The sequence below is a fragment of the Ctenocephalides felis genome, unplaced genomic scaffold (genome assembly GCF_003426905.1).
Source record: "Ctenocephalides felis isolate EL2017-DRISC unplaced genomic scaffold, ASM342690v1 CF-g0.4_SCAFFOLD_01886, whole genome shotgun sequence".
Taxonomy (NCBI): Eukaryota; Metazoa; Arthropoda; class Insecta; order Siphonaptera; family Pulicidae; genus Ctenocephalides; species Ctenocephalides felis.
In genome coordinates, this window is record NW_020538040.1 from 138,231,443 (window position 1) to 138,244,963 (window position 13,521).

Consider the following 13,521-nt stretch of genomic DNA (forward strand, 5'->3'; position numbering starts at 1 on the left):
ACAAATTCATTATTAGCACTTATTAAGCATCATAGAAGCTCTAATGTCAAACGCTTTCATAATATATTGTAATTTGGATAATCAATCAATGTTTCTAAATTGTAATTTACAACTTAACTGCTTTCATATGCAAGTCAGACCCATAATCTCAGAAACAGTTCAGATATAACTGATTATTATCTATAAATTATAGTTAACATATGTATTACTCGCTGTTTTTAATTAAAAAGTTTTCAAAATCGTTATTCTCAAAAAGCAGTTGTGTAAATGACTAAAATCACTATTAGCTTTGTATATATCAATACTACGTAAATAAAATCTTTTTATTACCTGATTATAGCTGCCTGCATGATTTTAATTTATTATTAACTTTTTTCGGGGTAGGTTTTATTACTGATTCAACTAAACTTGAATGAAAAAGATGTTTACGTTCGTATGATTTCCTTTTCCATATTGGGAAAGCCCATAGAATGCCAATTTCTTGCAAAGGTTAGGTGTCAAAACATAGCCAAGATGATAAAATGTCAATTGAACACTTTAAAGCTGTCAAATGTCAAATATTATATCTCCAATTTAGTTAATATATTTCTAAGTAATTTTAAGTAAGCTTATTTAAAACATTTAATATTATTTATAAATCAATGGATTTTTGATAGCTGTGAGCGCCATCTATGAATGGTGTCATAAATACACACTTTTGCATGGTAGTTTTGTGTCTATACATTCGAAGTACAGAAGTCAGAAATACTTCAAGTCAAATGTAAATGTCCGTGATGTTGTGAGTTTATGTTTATTGTTTTTTTCGAAATGTAATACATGTTGTACACGCAAATAAATATTGTAGGTAATATTTTACCAAGTGTTCAATAAATTTTTATCTCATCAATATAGTGTATGATGGATTTAATATGATCACAAAGTTGGAAGTGGTTTGAGCTGGGTGTTATAGACAGATCTGGAGAGAAAACTTCCAAGATGGAATTAAACGCACTGCCTTACGATGTCGAAGTTAAAAAGGAAATTGGTGAAACAAATAGGGATTCAATTGACACACAGGTTCAAAGATGTTCTACAAATGTATCAAGTGCATATATGTCAGATATTATTTATAACAGATGGATTTACTTTCTAGAATGCTGATTTTGTTGAACCAAGTTCCAAAGAATCACAGGCTCTAATGCAATGTGTATGGTGCCTTTTAAACTTAAGGTCAAATGACAATCCTAAATTATTGGAATGTTTACACGCTGCTTGTGATCAATGTTTGACACAGAAGTTGGCAGAGAGCGTATTGCCAAACGCAAATGGTAATGTTTATAAAACTGATTATTGAAATCAATACATCTTTCAGGATTTATTTGCCATTTAATCTAATGTTGATTCAACACTTAATGGGCAGATCCCATAGATTTGTTGTTTTTTTCTGATCTCCTGGACTGGCCACGTACATCTACGTTTTTGCATAAAAGTATTATTCATAGTACAATCTATTCGTTGCTCTTATGGCAAGTATTGATTTTAAGAAATAATTCTAAACTAGTGATGTATGGCATCGTGCCTTAAGGCAAATTGCTGGAACTTTCCGTACCATAACGAAATGTTTGAAGAATATTAAATGTTTTCAAAAAGATTATTATAAATTCTGTAATATCGTCTATTATTTATAAGAATTATATAAACTGAATTGCAAAGTTAAAATTATTAACTCAAAGTATATATGTGGGCTTTAGAACTTTAACCAGAATTAAAATTGAAATCTGAATTATTTTCGATATTAACAAAAAAAATATTTAAAAATAAATTTAAATGAGATTTTTTTTCCAAAAGCAATTATTTCGTTAACACAAGCAGAAAGTTTTTTGAATCATTCAAATCGGATACTTATTTCTCTCGAAAACTGCCATTTTTTGTACATGTAGCTCTGTATCTTGTAAATGGCTGGACCTGCTTTTGCTAAAAACTAATCACCGCTTCTCCCAATCATTACAAATTGAATGTTTTTTAGATCATTCAAATCGGATGCTCTGTTCTCTCGAAAACTTGATTTTTATTTTCTGTTGGACCTACCTTTTCCAAAAACTAATCAGCACGTATCCTTATCAATATGAATCGAATGTTTTTTGAATTATTCAATTCGGTTGATCAGTGTTTTCAAAATCGTCGACGAAAATTTGTATCTGAACACACACACACATACATTGATTTTTTTTCTAAGGTATGCCAAAAACATAAAGATTTTACCTGAAAAATGCCCTGAAACTAGGTTAGGCAAAAGGTTAGACAAAAAGATTCAACCTGTTTAAATTCTGTTAAGTGTTAATATCTTTATTTACCTTGCTAGTGTTTACAAACATATATCTAAATCAAAAAATTTAAATTTCAAATACTATTAATAAAATTATGATATTAAATAATAATTGAGTTTCGACATATTATTGAGCTTTTTCTTAATTTGCAAATTATATCACTAATTTATAATTGCCAACAAGTAGAATATGTCTTTGTTATCCATTGTAGTGCAACCTCATACAGTGTCATGTGCTTTGTGCAATATGCCTAGCATGTTGGGACAGATTATAGATAATCGTTTCATCACGGAATTAACTGATGAACCACCCATTCCTACTGAAGAAAGTGATATTAAATGCAGCAGTTGCACAGAGGATGCTCTGGCATCAAATTGGTGTGAAGAATGTGCAGAATATATTTGTGTTAATTGCGTGCTGGCACATCAAAGGTAATTTTTAATTGCTATATCTTTAGATGTATGTATATACCATATAACACGGTAGTTACATTCTGAAAACCTACCGTGTTATGCAAATACATATTATTCGGGACAAAAGTTTAGTACAAAAAGAGGGGTTAAGTTTCAAGTAATTAAAAAAAACTAGTTGGTATTGGTATTTTGCCTTGAGGCAAGTTACATGAACTTCTTGATATGTGCAAATAATGGACTTAATCAATAAAAAATAAATTAATTTATGAGTGATTAGTAGCATTTCGAGTAGATTTATTACACATCATTGAAAACGAAAAAACACGTTAACTCGTAGCATTTTCTAAAAGCAAATTTGCAAAAAACAATAATTTTTATAATTGAACCAGTTCCTGTAGGACTTTAATGATTTAGTTTGTTCATTAAGACCAAGTACTCTATCGTTATACCAAGTAAATCGTCTAATTTTAACAAACGTCAAAAAACTACTCATTTTCTCAATCCATCAAATGTCTTTTAAATTTTCGGTTTAGCCGTTTTTGAGAAAACGTCGATTTACGGCAAAAAATCTGTTCACATACACACACACACATACTTTTTCCAAATTTGGTTTCATTCGATTCAGAATGGCTAGAAACTTCGAGAAAACATAAAATTAGCAAACCGGATTTTTTGATGAAAACAAACTTCTCCTTCGGGAAGTTAAAAACATGCTATGTATTTTAATTTAATAATAAATATTATTATATTTATTAAATTTCCTTAAGATGTAGTAATGTTAAGGGGCCAATTCTGCGGTAATTCAGCCGATAACATAGTTGTTATGCCAATGCTATGTTATGTTCATTTCTTGGTAGTAAAAATTGTGAAAATGTCTATTTAATTGCTGTACGATCAGGTGATCTACACATAAAACGGTATGTTATAAATGTGCATCACAAAGATGCAGTTATCATAACATTTTTTCTGGGTTTGTTTATATGTAAAATATGTCTGATCGCACAGCAAAGAAATAGCGTTTTTAGTTTTTACTACCAAGAAAGAAGGATAACATAGCGTTACCATAACAACGCTGTTATCGACTGTGTTACCGCAGAATTGGACCATAAATGAATTATATCATTTTTTGTCATAACTAACAAACAAGTTCTTTCCAAGCCGATCATTTTTTGGAAAGATACTCTCATTCTCTGAGCATTTTTTTATACTATCTACATTTTCATGCGGTATTTTTTGCAAAAAAAAATTATATTTGCGATTGCTTGCTTCTCGTGAAAAGAAATTTACATATTTATTTATTAATACAAAGCACATGCAAACCTACTTTTATTAAAATTTTGTGCTCATTTTATTTAAACGATTTTTGTTTGAAAAAGTGACTAACAGTCCAGATGAGTCTAGACCTTTTTTTTGATGGAATGTATGAGCTTGAATAAACAATGTCAAATGAGTTATTTATTGAGCTATTGTATGGAGGTTTTACTATTTTTATATTAGATAAAGATTGTTTTTTATAGGTTTTACTATATTTTTCATTTTATTAGGGTATTGCTCAATACTAAAACAGTGTTATAGCAAACCCGTTTTTTAAAAGTACTGTGTTGTGTTATAAGGGAGATGGACTCAATTGTCAAACCATGTTATAGCGAATCCGTGTTATAGAAGTAACGTTTTATATGGGGTTTACTTGTAAGTGTAAAATTTTTCATTGTTGAATAATGGTGGTGATCTCAGGACAAAGTAATGTGTTTTGGTTTAAAACAAGTGTATGAGATGATAAATGCTTCTTACAACAGTATGGTTCTGAGATTCTAAGCTTATTTTAAGAGGTATGGCTCTTGACAAAAATGACAAAGCTGAGCTGATTTTTTAACGTGTTTTATATTGATCACCATTACTATAATTAAAATTTGTTAATTATTATTAGTTGGAAAACTATTGAACCGCCATCATATATTGATCACCATTATTTGTTATTTTTTTACTCATATAAGATATGTTATATGCTTGCAAAAGTGCAAGTTTATGTTGTTCATAGAACTGAATGGGTTTGAAAAAGCACAGTGAAAATAAACGAGTTTTGCAGGACTATTATTGTATCCTATACAGTTAAAGTATGCGCATATATTACTGTAAAATATTAGCTTTGCTAAGTTTCATTTTTATATAGGTTCAGAAGACACATTTATAAATAATTTGATTATTTTAGATTGAAAATAACAAAGGAACATACTATAAAACCTAAAGATAGTGTGAATTCATCTAACCACAAATCTGGGGCCAATCAAAATTCACCAAAGCTTTATTGCACCATGCATCCTCAGGTAAAAATCAACCTAATTAAAAAATGATTATACATCTATTAAGAATAGTTGTTTATCTATTTATAATTATTTGTATATGTTTAGGAGATTCTGTCCCTATTTTGTGAAACCTGTGATAAGTTAACTTGCCGTGATTGCCAACTAACAGGCCACAGGGATCATAAATATAAATTTAGCCATGAAATTGCGGATGAAGCTCGTAATTTTATTCATAGCTTATTAGAAGAAGTCAGGTATGCATTATATAAATGACTTCAATTATTTATGTTTTAATTACTTATTTATTGTTTTATTCAGCTATAAAAGGGTTTTGCTAGCAAGTGCTATGAAAGTAATAGATGAACGACAGTCACTGATAACAGATAAGAGGAAATGTATTGTGCAAGAAATTGCTCAAATGGTTATCAGGTATCATAAATATATTATAGTTTTTAATCATTAGTTGATACTGAAATTATTCAATGTATTAAATTTAATAATTAAAAAGATTTATTATATTCTAAATATTCATGTACTTATCTTTTTCCTAGTAGTTAATTAGGGAGTTATTAGCATTGTTTTAAGTTATTAGCTATTTTCTTTTCATTTTTTGAATAATTTTAAACTCTTTTCAATGACTTCACATTTTTATCAGGTTGACAAATGCTATAAATACAAGAGGAAAACAATTAGTAATGAAGCTAAATGAGGTATGCGAGTTAAAACAAAAAACTTTGAGTGAAAAAAAATTAGCATTAGAACAATTATCACAACAGACAGATCATTGTATAGATTTTGTCAATGGGGCATTGGATAAGGTACATATATTTTAATTTTTGTATACTTGAATTTATGTTTTTTTATAATTTAATTTATTGGAATTATAGTGTAGTGATAGTGCAGTTCTGTTCAGTAAACGCATTGTGACTAATCATTTACAACGCATTAAGTGCAGAAGAGCCGATATTCCAAATCCTGAAATTCCTGTAAGGATACATCTTGCTTTAGAAAAAGTTCCAGATTTAATAAAAGGTATATTTACACTACTAAATTTTTATAGTAACATGTTATATGTGTTTGATAACTACTCACTAAATCTTTTTAAATGTTTTAACAGCGGAATTTTATGTATGTAAATAATAACACACATCTATTGTTATTTTAGTTATTTCATCTATTGCAACAATCGTAGTTGATGGAAAAACATATTGTTCATCCGCCCCATCACAGCAACAAGTTCTACCTCAGCAAAATTTGAATTCAATGCAATCACAAACAAATTGTAATCAAAATCAATCTCAACAAAGCGGACTTTTGAGACCAATGGGCACACCATCACCCTCATCTCAACAACAATACCGGGTTGGAATGCATAACATGCCTCCTCAACAACAGCAGTATATGCCACCAGCATATTCATCCATTCCAAATTTGAATCAACAATCACATCATCAGATGAATTCATCAGTGATAGGTGAGTTTGTTTTTTTTATGTAGTTTGTGTAATCAATTCAAAGCTAATTAGCGAACTTATTTGATTTATGAAAGTCATACCACAATAAGCGATTGTACAAAATATTGTCAAATCAGATTGGCTAAATATGTATTGTAAAATATGGCAATTTTTATTTGAATTTTTGTTTTGCACCTACGAAATAATAAGCTCGTGATGATTGATTTTAGAGCAGAGATATTCTTTCATATTATTCTTTTAATATAAGTACTTTTTGAATAGTTTCTTGTTTCTTATTATTAAATATTTCAATCTAAGTTTCATTGATCACTTTTTAAATGCGTTTTACATTTTATTATGGCAGCACCACAACATAGACAAATACTTCCGATGGGAATGATCCGAAGACAATCTCCAAGCTTACTTCGACATCCAACTAATATTGTACGCAATCAGCAAGTCAGCTCCTCCACGCATCCTCAAAATATAGGTATTTAAAAATTATTAAACAAATATTATTCTCTTTTCTATACATCTTGTAATACTTTTTTTTTGTATCATTGAACTAAAGCGTATAAATTAACATTAGAATAGAAGCATAGAAATTTATTTGAAGTTATTTCTTGTTTTTTTAATGTTTAATTTAATGTTATTTTTGACTACATCAAACTTAAGTTTATTATTTGCGATTAGCATACATTCTTACTAAGCAATCAATGTAACATATTTAAGAAATCTGCTTCATTTCATTTGCTTTAATTATTTTTAAAAAATCATAAATTTGTCATTTTAAATTGCATAATGCCAAAAACACTTTCAGATTTACATAATAAGATAGATAACTGATTGACTATGTATTATAAAACACTTTTGCAAGGATCAAGTGTATACATATTTAATTTCATTCATTAATATCAGCATGATTAATTTATTCTACAATGAGGATAATTGCTTTTCATGAATTTATTTAAAATATATTCAAAAATAGTTAAATCTTGTAGAAAATATGATAATAATATTCAGTTTTCATAAACTTTAAACGTGTTGTGAATAAAATGATATTTTGTGCAAAAAGTCCTTTTTTCTGTTATATTGTACACAAGTTTTTATGGAACAATACTGACGAAAGGGGAACTAAATTTAATCAGATTCATATTTTGCTATTATTGCAATATTTGAAATATTTTTCATTCGCAAATGATCTAATCTATGATATATGAACAGTTACATTTTGTGCTACAAGATTTCTGTTGAGTGGTTCATGAATTGCAATAGATATCTGTTAAAATTGTTATAAAATTAATCACAATTTAGATGTAAGCCTTAGAGGTTTATTAAATACTCCAGTGCAACAAATGCAAGTGCAAAATCCAGCTGCTCTTCACTGTCCAGATTACAATGCCATAAGAACTCCATCCAACTCTGTTTCGATGTATGCATCAAGACCTACATCATTTTCAGGTAAAAACTTACTAATTCTTATTAAAGACATAGTGGCAGTTTATTAATTTTTATTCTTACTTTTTATGCAGGGGGTAGTTATTCTACACCAAATTTGTATACTGGGAAAAATTACAATCGAACGATTAATACAAATCCTATCAGAACTGTATCACAGGTAAAACATTTTGACTTAACCACTGATATGTTATTGCATTGTAATAGTTCTTAAATTTTTCAATTCAAATTGCAGTCTTATATTCCACCATATCAGTCTCAGCAGCCCATGCATATGCCAAATCAACATCTGCAGCAAATGTCACAGCTTCCATCCATGAACCGGCCAGGACCTGCTCCTCACAAATGGCATATTCCTCAAAATGCTAACAGTATTAATGGTAAATAAATTAAATCATTTTATATAATTAATATAGTATTATTTATATTATGTTAATATCTATTATTTAGTAGGCATTTTATGATAGTGTTTATATGGATGAATACATTTAAAATGATTTTAATTATAAGGAAATTTAATTTAATAATAATTTTTTATTTTGAAAAGAATTTAGATTGTTTTAAATTTGTTTGAACTAGGCAAACTATAAATACATGGGCATAGAAAATTATTCAAATTCAACTACGCTAAAAATATATTTTATTTGTGTTTATGTTTTTATAACTTTATAAAATTTGATTAATAGGTGTTGTAACCAATGGACAAACTGGGCTTCTAAATGGCGCTAGTGGATCTTATACAAATAGCGATGATAACTTTAGAATTACAATTAAACAACCTTCACATAAATCTGGGGGTACAGTTACTTCAACAAATCCCAAAACACCGAGTCCTAATGCTTTACTGGTAATTATATAATATATAATTTTAATTATGTTTACCTAGAAAACTTTTTATAATTGAATATATGAATATATGAATATATATATATATATATATATATATATATATATATATATATATATATATATATATATATATGTGGGTCATTCCTTTACAAATCGAACGGATTTTGGTAAAAAAGAAGTGACATTTAGAATTGGCTAATATTTACGATTGAAATATTGCCGATTTTTTCAATTTTTATGAACTTCCTCTGCATTATGGTAATTATCTTCAGCTGTGTTGATCAGATCAGTATTGTTTTTTTTATTATATTGATCATGAACTCAACTTTGAAGTAATTTAAAAAAAATAATGTTTTTGCAATCATTTTAACAATAATAACAAGATTGTTTACATTGGTTTTTACATACGCGCGCCCCAACTTAAATCGATCTTGTAAAAAATCATATTGTTTCTTGTTTTATCTACTACAAAATTATTTTTACAATTCGATGGAAAGGCTGTTACATCGAAAGATATGAAATAAGATATAAATCTTTTCGAGCGCAAGTCGCTTGTACTAGTACTAATTTTAACTAAAATATTTTACAATTTCGTTACTGAGGAAAAATAAATATATTATCTAAAATATGTATAGCAAATATTTTAAATAAATGTCAAGGTATGGTTGGTGTACGGTTTGTAAAAGAATGACCCATATATATATATATATATATATATATATATATATATATATATAATTTCTTTAGTATTTATATATAAATACTATTTTCTTCTTTTTAGGGTTCAAAGGATTCTGAAAGTATTGATAAGTTCTGCCAAGAATCTGTGAATGATTTAATGGCAACTATTGCTAAACTGGATAGCATTGGTGTCCAAGTTATGCCTGAAGTAGAAAATGAAAAGGGGTGCTCCCCCCAAGTGCATAGTTCTACCGATGGAACCCCAATGCCAATGCCAAGTATGCATATTTTTAATATAATTTATTTCTTAAATAAATATACTATGTCAATTTAATAATACATATCTGAAACAAGGTTGAAGATTAAGATGCAAAGTTAAATTATGCTATATAAGTTTTTATTTAGCAAAATAAATGATTTTCAAGTGTGAAAGGTGTGAATCTTTGCAATAATAGAATTCTGAACATAGTTTTTAAAAGACCAATTATTTTTGGAAATAAGCGTAAAATTAGATTTACATCTATATTATATTTTGTAAAGTATTATTAGTAATGCAAGAATTATTATATTAGAATTGCGGAACTATTTGCAATCAGAAAAATCCTTGCTTGGTGATATTTTACTTCAACTATATATATATATATATATATATATATATATATATATATATATATATATATATATATTTGAAATTATATGCAGCTCATTTTTTAAAGTACAGAAAGATAATATGGAAATAATTCTTTATTATATGTCTCAATACTTAATGTTATTCATCATTCTGCACTCTAAAATACATTATTGCAATGAATAACAAAAACTTGAAAATCAATTACAAATTAAAGAGAAGAAATATGCATACCAAACTAGAAAAAACACAAAACAAACACAAAGTTTTTGTTATTCATTCAAATAATGTTTTTTACACTGCTGAATGATGACACACGCAAGTTTCATCAAAAGTTGGTGCATTTATTCAGGACTATAAAATGGTAAAATACTTAATAATAATAATATAATATAGCTACATATTCTTAATACAGATGCAGTGCCCAGTGAAAATAAAGATGACCCAAATGAAGATTGGTGTGCAGTTTGTATGGACGGTGGTGAGCTAATGTGCTGTGATAAGTGTCCGAAAGTCTTCCACCAGAATTGTCACATTCCTGCATTGTCATCATTGCCTGAGTATGTTACTAGATAATACTTACCAAGACTTTATTTTTATTATTATTTTTTTATCACATAAATTAACATTAGACAATTGAAAATAACTTATCTGTAATAGGATAATATTACAGATAATAATATCTGTAATATGCAATTGTTATGTGTATAATTTCTAATACTAGGCAAAATAGAATGAATTAGAGCTGTATTGTCTGTTTATTTGTTTTCTACAATGTTTTTGTCTAAAGGGTATGGGCGCATAACCATACAGAATCGGCCCCACCTTTTATAGGTATATTTGATAAATACCGATATACCAATTTTGAACTTTGTACCTCATCTTATGGCGAGATATCATTGAAAATATGCCAAAGTGGCCCCTTCTTTCAATCTCACTTTTTGGCGTAACCTTAAAATATATCGAACAAATTTTTACGTGATTGTACTCACATTGACTCAGACCACATTATGTAGAACAATCGATGCCAAAAAATCGTTTATTATTAGCTGAAAAAGACAAAATAATTTTTTAATTGTTGTTTTCGGGTAGTGCGTTTAGTTGGACCACCTTCTAATTAGCATTATTCGAAAGACTATTATTTTTCCTTTTAGTACTGAAAATATTGTTCAAATCAATTTAGTGGAACGCATTGGAAAATTGAAAAAAAAACAGAGCCAGTACACCTATAAATAGACCTATAAAATGGCATATAAATTGTTTAAATACCAGGGTGGTGTCGATTCTATATGGCAATGCGCCCATACCCTTTATTTTTCTATAAGGAAAGAACAATGTGAGGATTCCAAGATTTGAAATAACACTAGTAAATGAAAATAGAACTAATTTAGGCTCTACAAGATTTTAATGAATATTTATTTCTATAATGTGAAACAGATTTATGCATTTTTATGTATTTTAAAAAATATTTAACTGTGCTTTTGTGTTCTTTTGCTTAGCACTCACAGTTTAGCAATAACTTCAATAATAAGTCAATTACTTTTATCTTTGCAATGAGAGAATCACAAACATTACCCGAACTTCCAATTTATAGATTTATTTATTTATTTATCTACATAAAATGTTTTTTTTTTTCAAAAGTTTACTATTATGAATTTTGTTCCACAGTGAGAGTGAAACATGGCAGTGCATGTTGTGTTTTAACTTTGCTGATATTCAAATTGAAGAAAACTATGAAAATATATTATCTAACAAATTGAAAAGAGTACTTCAACGTTTGCTTCTTGAACTATACTGCCAATATGAGCCTAGTTTACCATTTAGAGAACTCGTTAGTCCTGAGGTAAGTTATTTTTATTGTTTGAGTACAAAGATCGATTATTATTGTTCAAATGATATATTGTTTTGAATGAATGTTTATTTTCACAGAATTTAGATTATTATTCAAAAATCAAACAGCCAATAGCACTAAGTACAATAAAGCAGAAGTTGGAAGATGGTCATCCCGGGGCTTACAATTCTGTTTCTGCTTTTATAAAGGATGTTAAGTTAATGTTTTCAAATGCTTATTTATACAATGATGTAAGTTGTGGATAATAGACATAAATTTATTTAAAATATTTATTTCTTAAAAAATATAAGCTATATAATAACAAGAATTCAATAAAAATGTGATTACCACAATAATCTCTAAAAGCCATCTTGCTTTTCAGCTGACTGTATTTTGAATTATATAGTTTCTTATCCTAGGTATATTAGTGTGTTACTTTTATAAATGCACATTTGATAATCAATATTTTCGAATAATCTAAATATGAATAGGATACATTTTAAGTTTATTCAATTATATTTTTTAATTTCAGGTGGAAGATATTGTTTATAAAAATGCAGTTACACTAGAGGAATTTTTTGATGTGCAAGTGCAAAAATATTTTCCTAGCTTGAATGTTAAATTGGAAAATAATAATACAGAAAATGAGTTTCCGCCAATGAAACGCATGAGAAGGCAATTATCAGATTAAGTGATTTAATCAACCTCTATACATTAGTTATTTTCATCTAACCCCAATGATTGTAAAATTGTAGATATAGTTAATTTATTTTCATTTAATAATCAATATTTTATAAATGCAAACAAGTTAAAAGTAATTAGATTGTTATAAATCTTATATTTTATTGACACATATTTTCTATCATGTGATCTCGTTAATGAGTTTTCATTACAATGAATGAGTTATAGTTAGATTGTAGATATAACAATTTTAGACACTATTTAAGTATATGCATGTTATTTACATGATATTCATATTTAAAATTTTTTATATTAGAATTTTCTTTATTTTTATAAGTCAGTTAAAAATTGTTCATTTCAATACATATCTACTAAACTTACATATATTGATTTGAGTCAAATATCATAAAAAATGATATATATTTTTGTACCTTTAGAAAGAAAGTTATTGAAAAATAAGGTACTAAGAAATATTCTGATATTAAATATGAATTCAATGTAAATTTATGAACATGATGATTGATTTGTTTCCAATGGCTTTTCCATTAAATAAGTTTATATTAAAATGTCTATACACAATTCAAATTGTGCATGATACTTTCTGTTATTGTGTCCATGAGAATTTCTTTAGCATGGAGTGTGGTGTACTTAGGGTTTACAAATATACAAAGCCTAGACAAATTGGAATTATGTTAAACAGAATATTAAAAAGCTCTCTTGTTTCGGTTTAGCTGAGAAAAATAATTGTAACAATATTGGTAACAGGCCTGACAAAAGTAGTGCCCGAAGCCATCAAGTGCCAAGATACTTCTTTTTATATGCATGTATAGTAATTTTTGTATCATTTGATACATTTTTGATTTCTCTGAGGTCAAAATTTATAATGCAAAGCTTGTTTTAAGAGAATTTAATAGGTTT

General features: G+C 27.8%; 1 protein-coding gene across 2 annotated transcripts; it reads left to right on the top strand.

The window, feature by feature from the left end:
* Positions 1-870: 870 nt before the first annotated feature.
* On the top strand, positions 871-12,721 carry LOC113376595 (E3 ubiquitin-protein ligase TRIM33-like). 2 transcript variants are annotated; one of them, XM_026616571.1, is made up of 19 exons: positions 871-1,056; positions 1,133-1,307; positions 2,518-2,737; positions 4,929-5,043; positions 5,128-5,276; positions 5,341-5,451; positions 5,678-5,840; positions 5,910-6,054; positions 6,188-6,496; positions 6,840-6,965; positions 7,790-7,936; positions 8,008-8,093; positions 8,169-8,313; positions 8,620-8,780; positions 9,564-9,741; positions 10,507-10,651; positions 11,760-11,934; positions 12,021-12,173; positions 12,455-12,721. In XM_026616571.1, the coding sequence occupies exons 1-19, from the start codon at positions 976-978 to the stop codon at positions 12,611-12,613; spliced, it is 2,943 nt and encodes a 980-aa protein (XP_026472356.1). In that variant the 5' UTR covers positions 871-975; the 3' UTR covers positions 12,614-12,721. The 2 variants fall into 2 exon arrangements, with proteins under 2 accessions (XP_026472356.1, XP_026472357.1); XM_026616572.1 differs by having other exon boundaries at positions 7,823-7,936.
* Positions 12,722-13,521: the final 800 nt, after the last annotated feature.